This window comes from Geotrypetes seraphini, chromosome 13 (assembly GCF_902459505.1).
Source record: "Geotrypetes seraphini chromosome 13, aGeoSer1.1, whole genome shotgun sequence".
In the NCBI taxonomy this organism is placed as follows: Eukaryota; Metazoa; Chordata; class Amphibia; order Gymnophiona; family Dermophiidae; genus Geotrypetes; species Geotrypetes seraphini.
In genome coordinates, this window is record NC_047096.1 from 19,563,216 (window position 1) to 19,588,930 (window position 25,715).

The following is a 25,715-nucleotide window of genomic DNA, read 5'->3' on the forward strand; positions in this document are numbered from 1 at the left end:
TGTGCGAGGCGTTCGTTATGCGAGGCACCACTGTATTGGTCTACCTAAAGTTACCATATGGCTCCAGAAAAGGAAGGACAGTTCAGATATCTGGGTTTTACTTCTATTGAAAGCAATGGAAGTAAAACCCAGATGTCTCAATCTATCCTCCTTTTCCTGCTGCCTTAAGGTAACCCTAACACAAAAAAATGCACTCCAAAAGCTGCCACAAACCTAAACTAGCAACAACCCAAAAGGCAGACCTAATCCAATCAAGGTTCATTAAGGGGGCGCTCAGGGTCACAGACTATGCACAAAGCACGTGCAATCTAATGTGAATAGTATCAAAATAAAGGGTGCTCTCAGTGTGAACCACCAGCGATAGGAGTCCAGCTCCAACACTTCACTTTTAGGTAGAGGTGATAAACCCCCCCACCCGCACACCATCATAGAGCACCCTGAGTGTGCTGAAAATCAAAGTGAAAATATCCACCGATCAAACCAATAAATCAACTGGTGAGTAAACCAATGAAACCTGAGCGACCCCTAAACGAACCCTGCCAGCCGAGAACCCCGAGAAAATACGACCAAAAAATCAAAATACAAAATACAAGACCAAAAAATAATGTACTTATCTGCAAAATGAAAAAATCACATAGCTAAAACACAAGAAGAGTACGCCAGGCAAGCAGGTTCAACCGCGCTGGTTTCGGGGAGGAGCCCTTCTTCAGGAACCTAACACCCGACTGAAACAAAACGCTGAGGTCGGCTGGAGGGTAACCCTAAGCCAATTGGACTGAAACACTATTAGAACTGATGCTCAGTGCGCAAAATGTCCATGCAGGAGGCTTTTTTTGTAAGTGAAATGTAACCGAGAAGCAGAAAGGCCTCATATAGGTGGAATATATAACAGGGGTTGTAAGTGCTGAGTGTTCTATCAAGCAGGCCTCCAGCAACAAAAGTCAGTTTGTGAATAAGAGACCTTGGGAATGCTGACATGAGACTTCCCGGTGACTCACAAGTTGGAACTTTGCCTGGCTGATGATTAAAACTCTCTGCGGCACAGAAAGGCTGCATAAGGCGTGTGTGGGTGATGCTGTCAGGTGTTCTGGCAATTGTTATCTGATCATGTCACGACCCTTGATAAACTCTTCTGAGCCTTCACTCTCGCTGCTGACTTGAAGGGAAGTCTGCTATGATGACAATACTCCTTCTTTCAGTAGCCCTGCGGGCTGAGAATCAGGGAAGCAAGATTCAAATCCCACTGACGCCTTTTGTGATCTTAGGCAAGTCACGTAAGCCTCTATTGTCTCAGGTACAAACTTAGATTCTCTAATATCGCTGGGGGGGGGGGGGGGGGGGGAACCACGATGGGCCGTAGCCGCGGCCGTGAATGCAATGATTTCAAAAAGATGAGTGATTCTCAAAAGACCATGCATGGAAATGAATTCGCAGAGGGTAAAACTGGCAGGAGTAATCCCTAGTCTCTCCAGGCTGTGCCAGCCCCCCCTTTTCATCCTCCTCCTCCCCCCACCCCCATATTCAGCTTGCTACCCAGTTAGCTAACTGGATAAGGGGCTGAATATCACCACTATTGGGTTAACTACCACAGTAGTCCGAGGGGATATTTGATAGCACTGTCCATGCAGCAATTTAACATACAATTAACTGTGATCACAAATTTTAATTGGGCAATTAATTGCGATTACAATTTTTGACTGAACAACTGTAATATAGCTGTTGTTCGATCAAAAACTGTAATCACAATTAATCAATTAAACATTTTGATTGCCGTGAACATCACCCAGATGTGTTTCCCTGTGCGTTTTTGAAATGGAAAAATCCCTGACACCTCTCTGCCTTCCATCCTCTCTACTTCTGACTGCAGTATTAAGTTTTCCAGTGCATCAGAGCCACTCAGGTTTTTCTGGTTCGACTGATAAACTGCAATAAATACAAAGGGAGTCAGGAAGCCCCTTAGTGATCAGAGCACTTGAAAGGTAGTAGTGAGATGGAATGGAACACGGTATTCACAGCTGCAACACTTTGTGCATGGCTTCTCTAGGGTGCCAGGATAGAGAGAAAGTATTTACAAGCTTGTTTTCTTCCTCAGGTACAGAACAGATTTCTCTCCTGTTAAATCTCTGATCAGCAGTCCAGGAATGGACAGAAGGATGCAGCCAACAGGTCAACAAATCAGTTTAATAAATTATTGACCTGTTTGTTCATTTCTCTATATATCTTTTCTATGACCCACTCCTCATGTCCCCTCCTTTTTCATTCTTTGTGTTTCTATCTGTTAAATCTGTCTCTTGAAAAAGAATGTTAGAAGCAATCTCCTTTTGAAATGTAGATACGTTAAACCTAAACTTTTTCACAGCACAATAACTGAAATTCCCGATTATCTAACCAGTCAACAAAATTTAAATTTGTTAGATGAATCCTCAGATGGTTAATCAGGATGAACTCTCATACTCCATTGTAGCACATATCTTCATCGATCCATATTTCATTTATATACTCTTTCAGTTTGTAATTTTATGTTATATATAGTTTTTCTTAATCTACTCTATAGCACTTATCTTATAATTACCATGCGTTAGTGGAGACACCTCTCTCAATATGAATTCATGTTTCATAATCTTCTTCAGGGTCAAGGTACCACACGAATCAACTATCTGCAAAGTGTATAAAAGAAGAGAATGAGGAATCCATTTCATCAAAGTTGTAGATAAAAGCAAAAGCTATTATTCCTACCTATTCAACATCATTATCCTGTTCTGTTCTCCAACCATGGCAGCAGCGTCCAAACTAAGACTTCATTATATAGACGCACACAGACATATTCAAGTCCTCCACATCAGTGGTTCCCAACCCTCTCCTGGAGAACCACCAGGTCAGTTGGGTTTTCAGGATAGCCCTAATGAATATGCATGAGAGAGATCTGCATATAATGGAGGTGGCAGGCAGGCAAATCTGCTCCATGCATATTCATTAGGGCTATCCTGAAAACCCGACTTGCCTGGTGGTCCTCCAGGACAGGGTTGGGAACCACTGCTCCACATCATTTAGTCACAAGTCACGTGATAACTACTTCCAAAGAGCAAAGTTATATCCAATCCAGTTCTTAATTTAAATCCTCTGGTGCAAGGGTATTTAGATAAAAGAAATGACTGTTCTAGGGGTTGTTTTGGAATCAGGCCTGACCATGAAGCTGCAAATAGTTAAGACCGTTAAGGCATGTTTTAACCAACTTCATATGCTCCATCGTTTGAAATCGTCGATCTTGCCTTCTAATTTTCGGACTCTTGTGCAGGGGATGGTTCTGTCTAGGTTAGACTTTTGTAGCGCTCTTTGTCTTGGAATTTCGAAAACAAGAGGGAGAGTGTTGCAATTGGTACAACATGCTGCAGCTAGCTTAGTGATGGGAGTTGACAGGATGGCAGATATTAAGCCAATTTTGAAGCAATTACATTGGTTACCAGTTGTTCCTGTGGTCCACCAGACTATCTACCATCGAACACCATGGTACTTTTGACAAGTTGTGGCACTCTATAAGCCTTATAGATCTTTCGCCCACTACTTATGAGGAATTTAGGAAACGTCTGAAAACACACCCGTTCCTAAAGTATCTAGACAACTGATCCTCTCTTCTCTCTCCCCTCTATAGCGATTAACTTGTTCTATTGATCACTCTCTCCTCAAAAATGGATTTCCTGTCCTATTAACCCTCTTTCTTCCTCCCCTCTTAAAGTCAATCAATTTGTACCTTTGCTTAATCTTTGTAAACCGCATAGAACTTCACGGTATTGCGGTATATAAGCTGTTATTATTATTATTATTACAATCTGAAAATCAAAAGCTATTAATTCCAAAAGCGCAGGGAAATTATGCAGACACTAGAGCGATAACTTTTGGCGTCATTGCTGGTGTTAAAACGTGGAATGCTCTGGTGGGCCAATTGCGACTGTGTGTAAATCGGTTTCAGTTTAAGAAACAGTTAAAAACTCAACTATTTGTTACGGCATTTTTGTGATCTATTAGGTATTTGAAGAAAAGAATCTGTTTAATCATGTTTGCTATTGTGTGTAGATTGTATGACATGGTATGTTTCTATCTTATGAATGTTTTAATTGATGTAAACCATTTAGTTTTTTGTAAACAGTATAAAAAGTTTAAAATAAATAAATATATCCAATGCTGTTCTTTCCTATTCAATAGTTGCTTGATATTACCACACTCCCACCCTACTTGTACTGTATCAATGATATTCCAATTAATATTTAATTTTAATTCAATTTAATTTGACTCATTGAATACTTGTTGGGATGTACATATCTTGTCTCTATCTAGTTCAAGTTTATTAATTTTAATATATTGGCCATCGACGGACACGTGGCCGGTTTACAATGTTAAAAATGAAAGGTTAAAATTAAATTATTATGAGGGGAGGGGAAGTGTGAACATTAAATAGACAAATTACAAGTACGAACATGAGCTTGAGGGTAAAGAGGGAAATATAGAAACATAGAGTATGACGGCAGAAAAGGGCCATCGGCCCAACAAGTCTGCCCACTCAAATAACCCTCCCCCCTAAACACTCCCTCGAAGTGACCCCACATGTTTGTCCCATTTTTTCTTAAAATCGAGCACGGGGAAGAGAAAGTTAATAATTACATCATTAAAAAAAACAAATTAAAAGGAGAGGAAGAGAGAGGGGAGGACATAACATCAGGAAGGGGATCGCTATTTTTTAAAATTCTTTATTTAATTTATAATTAAGTACAAAGTTGTGCTTAACAGGTAATATTCCAATATTAATACATCCAATATTCTATTGGGTTAAACAATATGAATTTAAAAAAAGTAATATTTCGATATTAGTACATCCATTTTCTATTGGGTTAAACAATATAAATCAAAAAGCAATATTTAATTTGAACATAGTCCTCAATCAAAGAGAAGGAGAGAAACAAGAAACTCTTCCAGGAAAGAAAACATATTATCATTAATAAAAAGAAATTAGAGTGAAACCGATGGCACAACGGACTTGAGTTATTCCGGACATCACTATGGTGCAAATAAAACTCCTTTCCCTTCTAAAAAGAAATGTAATTGATCTGAATCATAAAAAATATACCTATTATTTTGAAATACTATAAAACATTTACAGGGAAATCTTAGCTGAAAGGAGGCACCTAATGAAACAACTTTGTCCCGATATGTAAGAAATTCTTTCCTTCTTGACTGAGACCACTTTGAAGCATCTGGATATATATATATATATGGGGATCGCTATTTTTATCTTTCCTATCTGAATATGTTTAATGGATTTCCTTTCAGTATTCAGTTCTTACATTGTAAACCGCTTAGGTCAGTAAAATGCGGGAGCGGATTATCAAAAATCTTAATAAACATAATATATATCAGGGAGTGTCCCATTCATTGCCAGTGGTCAACAAGAAGTGATGGCTCAGGAGTGATATGATAGAGGTCTATAAAATAATGAGTGGTGTGGAAAGGGTAGATGTGAATCACTTGTTCACTCTTTCCACAAATACTAGGACTAGGGGGGACATGCGATGAAGCTACTAAGTAGTAGATTTAAAACAAACAGGAGAAAATATTTCTTGGCACAAAGTGTAATTAAACTCTGGAATTCATTGCCGGAGAATGTGGTGAAACCAGTTAGCTTAGCAGGGTTTAAAAAAGGCATGGATAATTTCCTAAAAGAGAAGTCCATAGGCCATTATTGAGATGGCTTGGGGAAATCCACTGTTTATTCCTAGGATAAGCAGCATAAAATCTGTTTTACTACTTGGGACCCGTTTTACTACTTGGGACCTGTTTTACTACTTGGGACCCTGTTTTACTACTTGGGACCCTGTTTTACTAGCTAGGTACTTGGGACCCGGGTTGCCACTGTTGGAAACAGGATGCTGGGCTTAATGGACCTTTTGGTATTTCCCAGTATGGCAATTCTTATGTGAGTCAAGTAAAGAATAACCAACTATTGTGGCATCATTGATGAGGCTGGCTCTTAGGCATTGATGAAATGAGGCATTATGACATCACAATCTCAGCTCTGGAATGTCGCTACTCTTTGGATTTCTGCCAGGTACTTGGGACCCGGGTTGGCCATTGTTTGAAACAGGATACTTGGCTTGCTGGATCTTCGGTCTATCCCAGTATGGCGATTCTTATGTTCTTATGTACAGAGTCTGGTATCATTCACAAGGAAGCAAACTTTACCAGCCAGCCTTTCCTCAATATCACTTACAAAAATGGTAAAAAGAGCCAGCCCAAGGACAGATCCTTGTGACACAACACTGGTAACATCCTTTTCCTTGGAGTGAATTCCATTTACTACCACCCTCTGCCTCCTTCCATGTAACCAGTTTCTAAACCAGCCAGTCATCTTTAGTGTACACCTGTTCTAGTTATCATGTCATTGAAGAGAAGGGAAAAGGATATTCAATTTAACTTACACCTTGTACAACAGTAGCTCAGCATGAGTTGCGTTCAGGTAGAGTACAGATTTACTGGTCTAGGGAGGGCCAGTCTGTGGAGTGCTTGAAATCTAAATTTGTATTTGAGTAGGGTTACCATATGGCTGCAGAAAAAGGAGGGTGAATTGAGACGTTTTATTTCCATTGAAAACAATGGAAGTAAAACCCGGATGTCTCAATCCATCCTCCTTTTTCTGCAGCCATTTGGTAACCCTATATTTGAGACAACGGAGGATCAAGTGACTTGCCCAAGACCACAAGTACTGGCAGAGGGATTTGAAGTGGGATTCCCTGGTTCTTAGGCCGCAGCTCTAACCACTGGATGACTCCTCCACTCCACTAAGTCTCCAGAGCTCTACCATGCAAGAGTCACAAGTGTCTGGATACCGCTGCCCTAGGTGGCCTGTCACTGAATCACTAAAGCTTTCCTCAGAGAGGGGCAGAAGTGGCCACCAACATCTGCTCTAGGAAACCCGTCACTGAGTCCAATGAGGTTCAACAAGAATTCCTGTTTCCATGAGCATCAGACATTCAGATGTGGAAACTGAGCTAGGACCTGTCAGCAAAGATCAATGGCTCGTGATAACACACTCGAGTGAGGCATATAAAGGCTCGACAGGTTTGCAATTTGCAGAGAACAAAGAGCAATACCTGGCAGAAAGAATCAAAAGAAAAAGAACCATTTCCCAGGCGAGTAACTTCTGTACTCTGTAAGTATCTGTAATAATTTTTTTCTGTCTTCCCTTCTGTGATTCTGTTACCAGTGGTAACCACCATACCCATGATTGTAAATGACAGCAGCAAAAGACTTTCGGGGGTATTTTGCTAAAGTGTGTTAAGTTTTTGCACTTAACGCACCCCCAACAGCAAAACCTCAGTATACGTTAAGTGCAAAGACTGCATGCTAATTGTTCAGGGAGTGCCAGCAAGTCCTCTGAAACTGAAAACATGGACATGTGCACTAATGACAGGAAAAAGGAAACCCTGCTGAGATTTTTCTGAAATAAAAACTTATTTCAGATATTGCTTACTTACTAGAGTTACCAGATGGCAACAGGTCATCAAGGAAAAGCTGAACCAGTCTTGGTTTTACCCCACTGCATGAAGAAGGATATAGGGCTGTTTTCTTAAGGGACTCTCAGGACTACATTTCCCTGCATGCAATGGGGTAAAGAGAGGCCTGGCTAGGACACAAGGACAACATTAGCAGAGCTGCCAAGTTACTCAGTTCCAGGAGGGAGGCTTCTTGACCAGCCTTGGTTTTAAACTTACATCCCAAAGCAGAATGGGATTTGTAATCCCTAATTAGTACTGCGCGACTCATAATGCATCAGAATGAGGCCGGCAGAAATCCAGGACTGGTTTAAAATCTCTCTCCTGGAACTGGGTGACCCAAATTTTGCACCTACAATTTACCTACTAGTGTTCCAGGAGAGAAATTCTGCATGTCTGTGTGTCTGTCTCCCCCTCCCCCCCAAACATGCCTCTGGAAACACCTAGGGCTCCTTTTATCAAGGCACGCTACGGGGGTTAGCGCGTCGGACATTTCATCATGCGCTAACCCCTCGCGGCAAGCTAAAAAACTAATGCCTCGTCAATGGAGGCGTTAGCGATTAGCGCGGCAGGCGGTTGAACGCGCGGCATTCCGCGCGTTAACCACCTACCGCACCTTGATAAAAGCAGCCCCTAGCTTATTTATTTTATTTATTTTTTATATTTTTATTAGCAATTGCAAAGGGACATACAACCAGAAGTAGATAAAACAGAGAGAGGCATAACAACCAGAGCAAGCAACAAGTGAAAAAACGGTGTCAGGTCAAAAACGCGCCGGGACAAAGGCGCACGCAGACAACTGAGCGCAACACGGAGGCGCGCGCCGAAGAAAATGTCTGTTTTAAAGAGCTCCGACGGGGGTGGGTGGGGGAAAACCCCCCCACTTTACTTTATACAGATCGTACCGCGTTGTGGGGGCGTTGTGGGGGGTTTGGGGGGTTGTAACCCCCCACATTTTACTGAAAACTTCACTTTTTCCCTAAAAAAACAGGGAAACAGTTAAGTTTCCAGTATAATGAGGGCGGTTACAACCCCCCAAACCCCCCACAACCCCACCGCGATCTGTATTAAGTAAAGTGGGGGGGTTCCCCAACAAAACCCCCCCGTCGGAGCCCCTAAAAACACTCTTTTTCTTCGGTGCGCGCTTCCGTCTTGCGCTCAGTTGTCGGCGCGCGCCTTTGTCTTCGGCGGTTTTGTCTATGAACCGAAAAAACATGACACCAGATGAGGCATACAGAGTTCAGAGCAGGAGCCCCTAGTTTAAGGGTGACTTTTGGGAACAATCACCCAAATTCTATATTGCGCACCTAAAGTTAGGCACCCGCTTTGGCGAACCTAGCCAATGTAGGCACCTAACTTAATTGGTTAATAGGCTTAATTGGCACTAGTTGGCACTTAACACCTCATAATTGCCATTAATTGGGCCTAACTGAAAGTTAGGCACCTAATTTGAAAAACGTGATTCTATAAAAAGTAGGCGCCTAGTCCAAAGCGTCTAAAAGTGAGTTAGGCACCTGTTTTTTGAACAGGAAATGTTGTGCACCTCACTCAGGACAAGAAAACCCTGGCATAAATACGGTGCGTCAAAAGTTATGCCGTTTCTATACAGTGCGCCTAACATTTATAGAATTGCGTTTAGTGCCGCTGATTCTTTTTAGACGATCTATAGAGAACTTGGGCCAAAGTGTCTTTCCACTCTGCCTGGGGTAAGGTTCAAACCAAAATATCTACGTATCTAGATCTTTTAGAAAATTGTCTTCTATAAAACCAGGACTGGCTATGCTGACAAGGAGCTAGATTGCAGTGCAGGTCCTTCAAAAGGGGCAACTTTCTAAAGAATTTTCCTTCATTGTAACCCCTCCTCCACCTAGCCCAGCCATTACAGAGACAGTTCTGAGCCAGGTCATAGACTGCAGCTCCCTCTAGAACCTGGTACATGTATACCCTGAGTCTGACCTGTAGGTGCCACTAGAGAATTACTGATGAGCAATGACAGAGACTTCGCTCCACCCCACACCCCATTCTGGACTGGGAATGTTATCACAGCTGTTGCACCCTTAGCATCATTGGCTAACGTGAAGAACAGAAGCCAGGCCTAGGAACCAAACTCTGAATCTGTCAATTTTTAGTACAGATACTAAGACACTAGGTTGAGCTAAACTGATTAGAAATTTTTTTAAAAAAAAGCTATATCATCCTTGAACAATTAAGCATTTGAGAAGTACATAGATCCAGGCTTCTCCTAAAAGTGGATGCAGCCAGGCCATAGCTGAGTTTGGCAAGGACAGACCAGGAGAGGATGCTAGGATTCAGGGATAGCAGCTTGGGTCTTGAAAAATTGATATTCCCATCACGTCTCAGATTTCCATAGGTATTCATTTGGTTAAACAGACCCATCTTCTGTGGGTTTCAGCCCTTTTAGAATTTTGCCCAGCTTCATCATGCTAATCAGCTCACATTGTTATGCATTGCTAAAGCTGCCTTCCCATTGGTTAGCAGCTCATGGGGCACAAGTCCCCACTTTCACATATCTAGTGGGTTTCCCAGATCCAAAGATAATCCACTATTATTTTGTATACATCCAGTTTCAGTAATTTTTACTGTACAATGCTATGTACAAGCAGTGTCTCACTTCCGGCTCACCACACAATTGTTTCCCATGTACTCACCTTTATAGGACCCCCAGGGACCCCTGAAGAAGACTTTTTGTCAAAACGCGGACCATGTTGGGTCCTGTATCCCTAGCGGACTAGGTCCTTTAAGGCTCTTATGTGGATGATTTACTTTTATGTGGATGGAATTATTTTTATGTGGATGATTTTAGTGTACCTTTGGAACTTTGATACTTTCAAATAAAGTCCATTTAGGAACATTGTCACTCCACAGAGTTTTTTTGGTTTTTCTCTGGATTTTCTTCTTTGTGGATATTTTGGGGTCAATTCCTTTTGTTTTTTGCTCAATGCTATGTACACTAAGAAGCTTTTATATATAATTATCACTGCTATATGACTAAATAGTATTTGCTTCAGTTCTTCTGTGCTATGCAAGTGTCTGTGTTGTACTATGCAATGTAATGTACACAGATGATTTAAGATGCCAAGTCTCTCTCTCCCCTCCCCCAATGGGATGGATAGCGATGTATGCTCTCCTATATTTATGTATGGTACGAGGGGATGTTGAAAAGTTCTCAGCCCATCCAAGAAGAGAATGATGTGAATATGGTTCAATCAATGATCTGACACAATGTCAAAACATAGAATTTCGCTTCTGCAAATTGGCACTTAACTAAATAAGATAACACTCTTTCCAGCTACAGTGGCAAAATAACCCTCAGAATTTAGAAAGTTGGTGGTTGGGTTGAGAACTTTTCAGCACCCCCTTGTATGTAATTAAAGTGAGCCAAGTATAAGACAATCAAGCCATTGTGACATCACGGATGAGGTTGGCTCTTATTGGTGAAATGAAGTAGTATGACATCACAAGTAGAGAATGACACGGTGACGGTTTACCCGCGGCCACCGCATTTAAGCCGCGGGTCACCGCCGAAAACGGGGAAGAAAACTAGCAGTCGCTGCGGTGACGGGGACAAGGCCATTCACCGACCGCGGAAACGGTGAACAGGTTTGTCCCCGCGGGCCAATGTACCCCCTTCTAGGAACCGCTATTTACCTGTGTTTCACCGTGCTCCTCATTTGTCAGATCAACCCTTCCTGCCAATCGCAGCAGAAGGGTACCCAACCCCTCCTGCCGGTCCTCCCAATGGCCTCCCCTAAGATCGCCGGCAGGAGGGTACCCAACCCCTCCTGCTGGACCCCCCCCCCAACGAACCCTCCCACCCCGGAACCCCCTTAGTCTTACTTTCCAAGTTGGACCGGACAGCTCCTCGCTCGTCTGGCCAGCAGGCCTGCCTCCGTCCAAATGAGGCGGGCCCGCCCCCTCCCCTCCCCTGCCTAACCCACAGGATCCTAGGGCCTGATTGGCCCAAGCACCTAAGGCCCCTCCTATAGCGGGAGTGGCTTTAGGTGCCTAGACCAATCAGGCCCTAGGATCCTGTGGGTTGGGCAGGGTAGGGGCGGAATCCGCCTCATTTGGACGGAGGCAAGCCTGCTGGCCATACGTGTGAGGAGCCGTCCGGTCCAACTTGGAAAGTAAGACTAAGGGGGTTCCGGGGTGGGAGGGTTCGTTGGGGGGGGGGTCCAGCAGGAGGGGTTGGGTACCCTCCTGCCGGCGATCTTAGGGGAGGCCATTGGGAGGACCGGCAGGAGGGGTTGGGTACCCTTCTGCTGCGATTGTCGGGAGGGCCGTTGGGGGGGTCTACAGGAGGGGTTGGGTGCCCTCCTGCCGTGATCGCTGGGGGGAGGGGAGACTTGCAGCCGTAGCCGCGGTCACTATGCTAATCACGGCAGGGAGATCTTTGCCGCGATTAGGTACAGCGGCCGCGTCTAATTACCATATAGGCTAACATTGTAAGCATTTAAAGTACATGTCGTGTTTGTTTTTGCATTGCTAGCCCCAGGGGTGGTGGAAGATTAGTGATTGAAAAACTGTATGAAAAATAACTATTTTAAATTTAGTGATCAAAATGTGTCAGTTTTGAGAATTTATATTAATTAATTTTTTCTCTGCGTGTTTTGTTTTTGTATAGTTATTAACTAATATTTAACTAAGTTTTAAAGTTTTAAAGTTTTAAAGAATGTTTCCTTTATACGTAAATAAAGAAAAGTGAATGGGATTGCAGTGGCGGTGACGGGGCGGTGAATGGGGTGGCAGTGGCGGTGACGGGGCGGTGAAGAGGATGGTGAGACGGGGACGGGGCGGTGACGGGGATGGTGAGACGGGGACGGGGCGGTGACGGGGATGGTGAGACGGGGACGGGGCGGTGACGGGGACCAATTTTTTCACCGTGTCATTCTCTAATCACAAGCTCAGCTCTGGTTATCAGAGACTGAAAGTCTTCACACTATGAGGGGTTGCTGAAAAGTTCTCAGCCAACCACGAAGAGAATGATTTTGATATGGTTCAATCAATGATCTGAAACAATGTCAAAACAGAATTTTGTTTCTGCAAATTGGCACTTAATGAAATAAGATAACACTCTTTTCAGCTACAGTGGCAAAATAACCCTCAGAATTTAGGAAGTTGGCGGTTGGGCTGAGAACGTTTTATCACCTACTCATATAGTGAACATAAATGGTACTTATATCAATAATGGCAACTATATTTAAGATGCCGAGTCCCTTTGGCTTGGAAAGAAATAACCTCTTCCCTCTGCTTTTCCTTAACTCAGGTCTCACTATGGTCTCCCAGAAAGTGGCATCTCTTCTTCTGGTCATGTATGTGATGGTGCTGTTGGTGGAGTGCTCCGAGGGATACATCTCCTTTGTATCTCATAATGATGCCACAAAGATGAAAGTAAGGAGGAAATGACAATTAAATCCTAGTGCCAAGTGGGCAAGTGAGAGTCTGGGAGAACAAGTGATTGGGATAGGGAGAGGAGGGGAGGAGAATTGGGGAGAAAGTGAAGAAGTTTGAGATCATGTTAGACTGAGTGGGCTACTGACAGCAAGCCACAGTTTAACATTGGGAAGAATGCAATTAAAATTTAGACTGGGCTGTAGGACTGGATTAGGGTTAGTAAAGTCAGTGTTCTAGCAGTATTAGGACAGTCCTTAGTTGGTAAGGCTGTCCCATGTGAGTCTCTTCCATTGCAGTAAATCATCCATGCAGAGGTGGAGCCATTTTGTTTCATAGAAACATGATGGCAGATAAAGGCCAAATGGCCCATCCAGTCTGCCCAACCACAACCATTATCTCTTCCTCTCCCTATTAGCTAAGGCTCTTTACACATGCATTGTGATGTCATAGAGCTTTATGGTTATAGAAACATGATGGCAGATAAAAGCCAAATGGCCCATCCAGTCTGCCCATCCGCAGTAATCATTATCTCTTCCTCTCCCTATTGGCTAAAGCTCTTTATACCTGCATTGTGATGTCATAGAACTTTATGGTTATAGAAACATGATGGCAGATAAAAGCCAAATGGCCCATCCAGTCTGCCCATCTGCAGTAACAATTATCTCTTCCTCTCCCTATTGGCTAAGGCTCTTTACACCTGCATTGTGATGTCATAGAACTTTATGGTTATAGAAACATGATGGCAGATAAAAGCCAAATGGCCCATCCAGTCTACACATCCGCAGTAACCATTATCTCTTCCTCTCTCTAAGAGATCCCACTTGCTTTGATTTGCCTGTGCCAGGTCTTTCTTAGGGATAATGAGATGAATTAAAATGATGTTTAGGGTTATATTGTAGTATTATCTTTCTTTAACCCATGCTATATGACTTTTTGTTGAAAGTTGCTGGATATAAGACTTTGTGTAAGTTAAAATTATATTATAAGAAGTGGATTAGGCTTAGGGGAATTGTGTTAGGTTTAGAGCTGATGGAATGGGCTGGATTGAAGGTTAAATTAGAGGTTGGGATGGAGGTCTAGGTTAGTGCAATGGTTCCCAGCTAGTTAAGTTTTCAGATGATCCACAAAGAATACGTATGAGATAGATATGCATTTTAGTAACTTTTATCTCATGCAAATTCTTTGTGGATATCTAAAAAGGTCAGCTGGCTGGAGTTCTGTTTTGTGCTTGCTATACTGTGGGTAGATGGGTGCAATTTATAGAATGCTACAAGTTATGCACACTTCAGGGCACAATTATTGTGGGTGCCAACAGTTGCATTGGCTTGGCATAATTACAGATGTCTAATTTTAGGCATGTCAATGCCCACATAACAATTGCATTACATTATATTGTGGCATGTATACCCCACACATTCCTCTTGAGTTCAGTGCGGCAACAAGCTAAGAGACTGGGCGTTCCCAGGACATTACAGATGTAGGGCCCCTTTTACAGAGCCGTAGTAATGAGTCATGGCGCTGTAAATGTGACGCAGTCCATCTTAATTGAAGGGCTATGTCACTTTTGCTGCATGCGAATCGCTACCACGGTTTTGTAAAAGGGGCCCTTAACTATAATAGCCAAATAGTATTATTTAATATTCACGTACCTTCTAAAGAGGTACATTTTCAACAATTTCCAAAATATACTATAGTCTGCCTGATATCTTATCATACTAGGCAAATCATCCCTTCTATTTGCAGCCTGATATGAAAATGTCACTGACAGTATCTTCCTATAAACAATCTTCCTGGTGCTGGGGTAATATACTCATCTAATATAATAAAACGGCAAGCCACGCATGCGCACTTCCTATGCGTGCGTCCGTTTTCCATGAGCTGTAGCGACCCATAGGAAGTGCGCATGCGCGGCTTATGGTCTGGCCTCACAAGGCAAGACAAGTTGATGTCGGCCGCGGCGACCGCTGGCCACCCGAAGCTCGCTCTCTCTCTTCCTCCCCCCCCCCCAGGCAGATGTTGACTGCGGCGGCCCAAGGCGGATGTCGGCCGCGGCGGCTGCTGGCCGCCCGAAGCTCGCTCTCTCTGGCGGCCCGAGGCGGATGTCGGCCACCGCGGCTGCTGGCCGCCTGAAGCTCGCTCTCTCTCTTCCTCCCCCCCCCCCCAGGCGGATGTCGACCACGGCGGCCCGAGGTGGATGTCGGCCGCGGCAGCTGCTGGCCGCCCGAAGCTTGCTCTCTCTCTTCCTCCTACCCCAGGCGGATGTCGACCGCGGCGGCCCGAGTCGGATGTCGGCCGCGGCGGCTGCTGGCCGCGGCGGCTGTCGGAGGCTGCAGGCCGTTAACATAAGTAGGGCATGGAGTTCAGCAGGAAGGTATGGGGGGGAGGAAAATACTGCACAGGGAAGTGGGGTGGGAGGGAAATGCTGCAACACACGGAAATGGAGGGGCAGAAAAGGGGTTGATGGACAGGGGAACAGGTGCTGATGAACAGGGAGGGGGGCAGAAAAATGAAGACAGGGGGAACAGGAAGGAGGTGATGATGGACAGGGGGAGATAAAACAAAGGGAGAAGGGCTTCTGCTGGATAAGGTGAGCAGTGATGGGGTGGTGGAGGATACAGGGGAGGTAAAAAGAAGGGAGAATGGACAGGGGGAGCAGGCAAGGGGTGGTAGTGGACAGCCAAGGGAAAAAAAAAAAAAACAGACAGAAATACAGAAAGCGGCTAAGGAGAGAGAAAAGAAAATAAAGACAGACACACACACATATATTCTAGCACCCGTTAATGTAACGGGCTATAAGACTAGTAAGATTAAGAATTCCCTAGACTCTGATCCTGATTTCTTTTCTCTGGCAAATCAGTAAACTGAAACATATAACTGGGGGGCATGACCATGCAATAGGAAAACTGAACAACACAGGGCTCCTTTTATTAAGCCGTGGCAGAGGTTTCTACTGTGGTCTGGCAAGGTAAGTGCTCCAATGTTCATAGGAATTCTATGAGCATTGGAGCACTTACCTCGCCGGGAAGCGGTAGGAATCTCTACTGTGGCTTAGTAAAACCCAGTGATAATTTTAAAATAATATGTGATTTGGCCAGCAACTGATGTAACTTCAACAACAGTGGTGCGGCCTTCTCAAATTTTGAGGCTTTAAAGTTTCTTCAGAATGGGTTCTTTACAGCCTATGTAAATGATTTTGCAATAATCAATATGGACTAATACCAGTGTTTGTACAACCAATCTAAAAATATCAGGATTAAAACTTGGCCTAATCAGTCTGTTTTCAGAATACTCTATAGCAGTGGTCTCAAACTCAAACCCTTTGCAGGGCCACAATTTGGATTTGTAGGTACTTGGAGGGCATCAGAAAAAATAGTTAATGTCTTATTAAAGAAATTACAATTTTGCATGAGGTAAAAAACTCTTTATAGTTTATAAATCTTTCCTTTTGGCTAAGTCTTAATAATAATATTGTAATTTATAGCTAAAGAGACATATGATCAAGAAACTGTTTTATTTTACTTTTGTGATTATGATAAACATACCTGGTGGGCCGCGAGTTTGAGACCACTGCTCTACACTCTTTGGTAGCAACTGCTTGTACAACGATGCCATCGTAGGCTTGGTGCTCAGCAAATGGCATTGCAATGCCTAAATCTTAGCACTTAATTTATAGCAATTAAACTCTGGAATTCATTACTGGAGAGTGTGGTGAAAGCAGTTAGCTTAGCAGGGTTTCAAAAAGTTTTGGATCATTTCCTAAAAGAAAATTCCATAAGATGGACTTGGGGAAATCCACTGCTTCAAGAAGAGCTTAGCTGTACTTCTTATTTCACAACTTCTTAATCTCACTGGACTTTAAATAATCCAGGACTTTACATTGCATGTCTTAGTCACTTGTAAAGCACCCCTATCTGTTTGTCATTCTCTCTATAGTTCCCTATCCTATCTGCCTTGATATTCCCTCTGTAATTCCCTACCTGAGCAACATCTAGATTCACCCTGTTTGTCTGTTACAATAATACTGTAAGCTTGCTCGAGCAGGGACTCTCTCTTGCATGTTATATACAGCACTGCATGTGTCTGGCAGCGTTATAGAAATGATAAGTAGTAGTAGTTATTCCTAGGATAGGCAGTATAAAATCTGTTTTGCTACTAGGGATCTAGCTAGGTACTTGTGATCTGGGTTAGCCACTGTTGGAAACTCTTATGTTCTTATGTATTGCTACCTAAGCGGGTACTGAAGCAATGGAGATCGTGAATTGATCAATGTCACAAAAGATATCAGTGACAGTGCACCTTTATTTAGATACCCAAATTCTCTACAAGAGGCTAAAAGTTAGGTATCCCAAATCTAGATACCACACTAGTATTCTATAACAGCACCTAATCTGTGCATAAGAACATAAGAATAGCCTTACTGGGAGGTCCATCAAGCCCAGTAGCCCGTTCTCACGGTGGCCAATCCAGGTCCCTAGTACCTGGCCTAAAACATAAGGAGTAGCAACATTCCAGCATCTCAAAGAATAGCAAGATTCTGGAACCCCAATGAGAGCAACATTCCAGAGCTGAGATTGTGATGTCATAATGCCTCATTCCACAGTGCCTCAGAGCCAAACCTCATCAGTGATGCTACAATGGCTTAATTGTCCTATACATAGCTCACGTAAGAACATAAGAATAGACTTACTGGGTCAGACCAATGGGCCATCAAGCCCAGTAGCCCGTTCTCATGGTGGCCAATCCAGGTCACTAGTACCTGGCCAAAACCCAATGAGAGCAACATTCCAGAGCTGAGATTGTGATGTCATAATGCCTCACTCCAAAGTGCCTCAGAGCCAAAATCATCAGTGAAGATACAACGGCTTAATGGTCCTATACTTGGCTGACGTAAGAACATACTGGGTCAGACCAATGGTCCATCAAGCCCAGTAGCCCATTCTCACGGTGACCAATCCAGGTCCCTAGTACCTGGCCAAAACCTAAGAGTAACAACATTCCATGCTACTGATCCAGGGAAAGCAGTGGCTTCCCCATGTCTTTCTCAATAACAGACTATGGACTTTTCCTCCAGGAACTTGTCCAAACCTTTCTTAAAACCAACTACATTATCCGCTCTTACCACATCCTCTGGCAACGCGTTCCAGAGCTTAACTAATCCATTATAGAATACCAGCTTAAGTCAGCAATTAGGCTTGAAAATTTAAGTGTCACCAGTTCACCACTTACATTTGCTCAATGACAGGTGTAAAATGGGTGCACCCAAACGCAGCAGTTACGCATCTGACAGTTTTCAATAAAGGGCACACATAAATAATGAGAATTGTTATTCATAAATGCTTTGTCTCAATTCTATATGGCCCAGATTTATATTTATTGCTTTGCAAACTGCTTATTAACTAAGCGGTGTACAAAGATCACATGCACAATTAAAAACACAAGGTAAACCTTATAAAAACATTTACATACCCGCTAATACAAAAGCACACTATAACACACTGTACAACTGCCCTTCTCACTAATATAAAATCTACGGTAATCCTCAATTTATGGGTCACACTATGCTTAAATAGGTTGAAGGCGACTCAGAATAATTTATATCTCCACCAACTAATTTCTGCTTCTTCTATATCTTCAAGTGTACTAACTACATTAGTTTATCTTCAATTATGCTGCTACCAAAAGCTTTTACAAACAGATAATTTTTAAAACGTCTTTTAAATTGCTTTATATCTGTTATCATTCAAATATTCATTGGCAATTGATTACACAATAACAGGACCAGCAATTGAAAGAGACCATCTGTGAGTTGCTTCATAGCGCGCTTTCCATAATGCTGGTCTGGGCAAACGAACTGCAATTTCAGATCTTAAAGAGCGATTGGCTTATCTTGTTTCTGCACTACAGTTCTTGAGACATTTCTGTAAAATGCTTCTTGCAATTTCTGTAACTCCAGGACAGAGAGAGGAACAGGCTTCAGAGGAAATCGCTGAACTTACAGCCACACTCAGAAGAGGAGGGTTACATGAACATCATGGACCATGATAGCAGCGATGAGGCAGAAATCATCAAGGTAGAAATCTCTCCACTAACATCACCCAGTCACCCCCAAATCCCCAAAAATGCACAGATCAGGATATTTAGTAGGGATGCACATTCATGTCAAATAAAAATGAGAGGAAGAAACCCAAAATTTCATAATTTTAATGTGTTATTAATAACATGCACTCTTCCAACCAAACCTCACCTCAGATCACTGAACATCACCGAAGACCCCAAGATCCATGCATTGTTAGTGGCCCAAGTCGGCCTCTCCAGCGTAGGGTCATGGCAGTGTGAAGGCAGAAGTGAGTAGGTATTGATGCTGCCTCTCAACTTAGAGGTGTGTAGAGAGGGAAGGTCAGGTAGGTGGACCTACTTGGACCACTAGAGATATTTGGTGGAGGTGGGGGGGGGGGGGGGTAGAGGATTCAATGGGTTCCGAGTGTATTTGGGGAGAAAGGGAAGAGGGACCACCAGAGAAAATCTTCAGGATGGGGTGTGAAAGGTCATGGTCCAGGGGCCACAAGCAACTAGGGACATTTGAGGGGCTTGGGGAGGTCCAAAGAGTTATGGGTTCTCAGAGTATTCATGGGGATTAAGGAGTCAGGATAAGGGAAGGAGCAATGAGAGGTTTTGCCCAAGACCTGCGGGTGACACAGCACAGACCCAGGTACAGTACTCCCCCGAAATTCATGGGGGTTCCGTTCCAGGAACCCCTGCAAATTTTGAAAAACCGCAAATGCCAAAAGGCAGGGGAGGCAGGAGAGGGCAGCTGGAGAGGCAGGAGAGGTTCAGCTGGAGCGCCAACGGGTAAAGAAAATCACTCGCGGTCTGCTTCAACCGCCTCTTCCTGTAGTAAAGTTGGGTTACACCAATCAGGAGCTGCTTTGACACGCAGCTCCTGATTGGTGTAGCCCGACTTTACTAGAGGAAGAGGCGGTCGGAGCAGACCGCGAATGATTGAGTCCATGAACCGTGAATTCACGGGGCGGGGCACACTGTACATATGTATCCAGTGTGTTTTCTCAAGTTAGCACACAATTTCTGTGCATGGTCCATTTGCATACTATTTGGTTACTGCACTGGTGAGCTAAATGTTTTTGTTTAACTAGTGTTAGGATGCTTTGCGTTAAAAGGGCAATTCTATAACTGAGGCACAAACATTTACACACCCACTGCACATGTAAATATTTATACACTAGCATATGTATAGCTGATGTTAAGTGTGGATCAGTGGCATTGCTAGAGGTGGCCATGGGTGGACAGTGACATAGCGGGGAGGTTGGCGCTGGGGCAGTGGGGCCCGGCATTGCCGCATCATGCATCCCCACTATTCCCCACTGCCTATGCATCCCCCCTTCTCTGCCGCTTGAGCACCCCCTGCATACTTGAAATGTTCGCCGGCACGATCAGCATCTCCCACCTGCTCCTTGCGCTGGTCTCGGCTCCTGCAACCAAGACGTGACATCAGATAGGAGCAAGTGGAAGATGCTGCTCATACCAGCGAACATTTAAAGAGGCGAAGAAGGCACTTGGGGCGGTCTGCCCCCTCCCCCCATTACACCATTGGGCAAGCACAGGCCCACCCTGCCTGGCCCACCAAAAAGGTCCCTTGGCGGCCAACTCATTCTCTTCTCTCCCATCCCTGGATCTAGCATTTCTTCCCTTCACCTGTGGCCCAGCAACTCCCCCTCCTTCTCCAATCTACCCCTGCGTCTTTGCCAGCATGGCAGCGATGCTCATCCTCTGTTGTGTCCCACCCTTGCTGACATCACTTAGGGCCAGATTAACCAACCTGCCCGATTCGGGCCCGATCTGGGCAGGTCCGACAAATTCAGGAAACTATAATATGCAGATAGGGCAATCGGAGGAACATCCCCATCTGCTGGCACGGATCGCCGTAATCTTTTTTTTTTTTTTACTTTAACTTTTATGATTAGTTTTGATCCTGTGGTTCTAACCCATGGGTTAAAACCACAGGCTCGCAGGGCAGGGAAGGGCAGGAGAGATTCGGGGAAATCAGGACAGGAGAAAACCGGGGTGGAGATTCCGGGAGCGAGCAGGCAGGAGAGGGCGGCGAGCAGGGCTTCCAGAGTCGGAAAGATGTTTTCGTCTGGTCCCCAGCAGTCGCTTCTTCAGTTGATTGGCCGCCCAGTCGGATGTGAAATTTGGTGTTGTGAATTGCGTCCCTGCCTACTTTGCATGTATTTCACCTCATTTGCATGCACGGATTCAAAGCAGGTCGCAGGAGAGGTTAGTGAATGGGGCCCGAGGGAAATCTGGTCGCAAAGGGGTCGCAAACTGATGGGTACTTGATCGGTTTGCTTTGTGAATCTAGCCCGTAATGTTTCCACTCTGGGGGCATATGGCAGAGGGAAATCTGGGAGGTTTGTGCAGGCAGCGGATGCTGAGGAAGACTGGGGGGAGGGGGAGGGGGTTGCTGGACCATGAGTGGGGTAAATGCTGGATCCAGGGGGCAAGAGGAGAGGGAAAGAGATGCAGGCAAATGGGGGAGGAGTTTTGGAAAGACAACCTATCTTAACAGTGAGTCCACCCAAAACGTCAGATCTGGCTATGCAACTGATGTAGGTATCTAAATGTTAGAAGTGCTAATACTGGTTACATTAGCATTAGCCTTATAGAATAAGCTCCTCCCACCCACCTTCAGGGCATCTAATCAGAGGTGCCCAGGCCAGTTACAGAATTGGCCCCTAATCATTAGCGCACAGTTCTGATACAAGCTCGCTGCATCAAACCCATGAGATTGGACCCTTTCAAGATTTCCTCTTCCACAGCCGACTGCTCCCGTGGAGTTTGGGATGAGGGTGGACTCCAGACAGCTGCAGAAGTATCGGCTTCTCCTGGAGATGCTGTTAAATGAGCAGACATCAGAGGCCCAGAAAGGTAAAAACATTTTAACCCCCTCTCACTCTCTGTTATGGGATGGTTCAGTGGTTTGAGCTATACCGGTAATTTCAAAAACAGTCATTTGTCAGTGACTCACCTTAAAGTTCTTTAGATGCTGATGTTCTTTGGATGCTCCTTAGATGCTGATGTTAATATGTTCACCAAATCCCACTTTAATGCAGGATTTATTAAAATAATTATTTGCAGAACATCGCCATGTTAAAGTAAACATGGCTGCATTAACTGACTAACAGATTAAGGGGTTCCCCCCCCCCCCATGCAAATATTATACCCCCGGGCAGCAGGAGCCACTAATCAAATGTGGAACTACAAGTCCCAGCATGCACTGGGCTACGGAGCTCAGTGTTGAGTCACAGGGATGGGACTCACAGGAGAGAGGTATTTCTAGCCAGGGCTGGGTTCATTCTAGAGAGGTCCCCGAGGGAGAAAGAGGAACTCTCCAGTTTTCCCTAGAGATAGGCGAAGGCAGGCCTTGGGAAAACAGACCGGTGCCTGCAGGAGTTTGGCCGAGGTAAGCCAAATTCATTCTATTTTGTGTGAGGCAAACGTTAACAATAAAAATTCTCTTTATATGCGATTGTGTCTTGGCCGTATATGTGCTGACCTCTCTGGGCAAGCCAGGCTAGCCAGCCAAACCAGACTAGTCTCCCACACTAACCTGGAAAAATGTGACCATTTACTGTGGGCTGTACAGTACCTAGCACAAGGGGCTGGGGTACCAAAATAGTGACTCTGTGCCCCTTCCATCCCTTCAGCTTTAGAAGATGTCAACTGTAATACCACTCTGCTAAATCAAATATCCACCCCTAACTAGGGTTATCAGACGTCTGGATTTCCCTAAACATCTCCTCCTTTTGAGGACATGGCTGGGGGTCCGGACGGCTTTTCAAAACCTGGCACTTTGTCTGGGTTTTGACAAGCTGTGTCGGGCAGGGAGGAAGTCCGCACATGCGTGGCCGTGTGACGTCACCGAGTAGCATCCGCGCATGCATGGACTTCCTGCTCGACAAGAGCAGGGAGTGGGGGCGGGGCTTGGGATGGGTGGAACTAGGCGGACCTGGGGGTGTGGCTAAGGGGGTCCAGATTTTCCAAAAGGAAAATCTGGCAGCCCTACCCCTGACACCACTCTCAAGGCTCTGGGTCAACACGTTAACAGTTAAGTACACCTCTACAGCAGAGCTGCCTAGAGAGACAGTTTTTTTTCAGATGGATTTAGGGCATGATCCAGCTACCCATAGCTCTGCCTCTGACACACCTCACTAACAAATCCTGTGGCACCATCAGTCGCCTTCCCTCCCAGCAACAGCAGGAAACGGCCTTAATAAAATGCCATCTCATGCTGCCGCAGGACCTTATCACGAGACTGGTCCTGTGGCTAGGGTTGCCAGATTTCCTCTATATAAAAAAAGGACAACTGGTCCTGCCCCAGCCCGGCTCCATTGGTCCTGCTCCATTCTGCCCCCATCTCTGCTCCAATCCACCTCTAGCTCCAACCTGTTCTGCCCCTGCCCTGCCATCACATGTCCCCCCCCTTCCCCGCCAAAGTTGGAAGTAAAAAAAATGCCTATTATCAAAAGGCAAACCACCATACGTCTAGAAATATATTTTAAATCCTCTATCCTCTATGGTCCAGGCCATTGGGACATCCTGACTGCCAGGACGTCTATCTTTATACCACAGTTTTGATCAAAATTTCATCCAAGTCCCAAACACCTAGACCATTTGGACATGGGAGGGGCCAGTCCTGTAATGGACTGGCCACCCAGACATGGCAAAAGAGGGCACTGCTATGAACTTCACATGAAAGGTTCCAAATAAACATCTCACGAGCGCATGTGTGGACATCGACGGGATGACATCACACACAGGCACTCATGTGAGTTAGGTCTTAAATTGGCCTTTTTTTGAAAATGTACAAGGGCAGAGGGCCTACATTTATATTCAAAATTTCTCAAAATTCCTTAATTTAGGAGCTTAAAAAGTGAGTGACAACAGGGGTGGATTTAGAGTTGGGAAAAAAAACTTAGGAGATTAGCACTGATTTTCAGCACTAGACTCATTAAAGTTGGCTTTTCTAGGCATTTATGACTTGGATGAATTTTTGGACCAAAATGGGATATAAAGATAGACGATTTAGTGGCCTGGAGGATCAGATGGATGGACGTACATTTAGACGATTTTCGGAAAAAAAAAATATGTTGGACGTCAATTTAGGCCTGACATTCATTTCCTACATTTAGGAGCCTCATATAGGGCTTCTTTTTCAAAGCCACAGTAGAGGTTTCTACCGCAGGCCAGTGAGGTAAATGCTCAAAGAATTCTGACGCTCAAAGAATTCCTAAGAGTGTCAGAGCATTTACCTCACCAGCCCACATTAGAAACCTCTACCGTGGCTTTGAAAAAGGAGCCCTAAATGAGGCTCCTAAATCTAGAAAATGAATGTCAGGCCTAAATTGATAAGCATAGTCAAAAGAAACATCTAAGTCCATTTTGGGCCTAAGTCGCAAGTTGTCCAAAGTCGGACATGGGAAAAGGTGCATTTTTTTTTTTTTTCCAAAAAAACGTCTAACTGTATATCTAGCCATCTGATCCTCCAGGCCACTAAATCATCCATCTTTATACCCCATTTTCGTCCAAAAATTTGTCCAAGTCACAAACGCCTAGAAAAAGACCTTTTGGGCATGGGAGGGGCCAGAAAAGTGATGGACTGGTCACCCAGACATGGCACCAGAGTAGTGGGGTACCTTACAGAGTACTGCTGTGAACTTCATAAAAAGGGTCCCACATAAACATCTCACTACAGCTCCCTTAGGTCATGGTGAGCCCCCCCAAACACCCCCAGAATCTACTGGACCCACCTATCTACCACCCCAATAGCCCTTAGGGCTGCAGGAGCCACTTATATGGCAGTTCAAAAGGGTTTGGAGGGGTTTTTTTTGGGGGGTGGGTGCACATGTTTCACCATGAATGCAGTGATTAGAGTGGCTTATGGGCATGGGTCCTCCTCTCCATGGTTCACTAACCCACTCCCAAGACCACTTAAGCCACCTCTGCGCAGCTCTACTAGGCTTTCCTATGCCAGGCTGCCAGGTGCTGATGTTCTGGAGGCAGATATGTAAAGTTGTTATTATGATTTTTATGGCTGGGGGGGGGGGGGCAGTGTGTGGGGGTCTGTACTTTGTTTCTGCAGTGCTTATCTGGTCATTTTGGATACCTTCTTGTGACTTAGACCTGGTTTTAGATGGCCTAAGTCACAACGTCCAGGTTCCGTCTAGGCAGTGTTGTAAAACTTTCGGTTATACATGCAGTACGACTAAGTCTAGGACGGCCCACGTCCCGCCCAAATCCCGCCCTCGACACTCCTCCTGACACGCCCCTTTTAGCTCTGGTCATTCAGCAGCACTGTGAAGGCCTAGTTTTTTTTTTTTAATACATCTAAAACCTGGCTCGATTATCGGCACTTGGACAACTTGTGTCCATCTGCCGATTTAGGCCGGTTTTTAGATGTATTTTTGTTTCGATTATGAGCCCCATAACTTTTAAGATGACTTTTCAGCTTGAAATAAGACACCAATTTAGGAGAGCGTTTTTTAAAAAATATCGGGCCCTTTATAAACATATAAAATTAATTTTTGTTCTTTATGTCTTGTTACAGCTGAGTAATGAACACTGGAAGAGAAGCAAAAAGAGATCGCTTTAATCACCCCGACTTCACTTAGAGAAACTTAAGTATCAAGCACCTAAAAAAAGCAATGAAAACCTCTTCTAAAGAATAAATACTTTGTGAGCGAA

The 25,715-nt window shown here is 44.4% G+C and overlaps 1 protein-coding gene across 1 annotated transcript; it reads left to right on the plus strand.

The window, feature by feature from the left end:
* The first annotated feature begins 1,170 nt into the window (after positions 1-1,170).
* On the plus strand, positions 1,171-25,715 carry MLN (motilin). The gene is made up of 6 exons (XM_033918405.1): positions 1,171-1,294; positions 2,093-2,166; positions 12,829-12,953; positions 18,910-19,026; positions 21,791-21,899; positions 25,579-25,715. Exons 2-6 carry the CDS (start codon positions 2,142-2,144, stop codon positions 25,584-25,586), a joined length of 384 nt encoding a protein of 127 aa, XP_033774296.1. The 5' UTR covers positions 1,171-1,294; positions 2,093-2,141; the 3' UTR covers positions 25,587-25,715.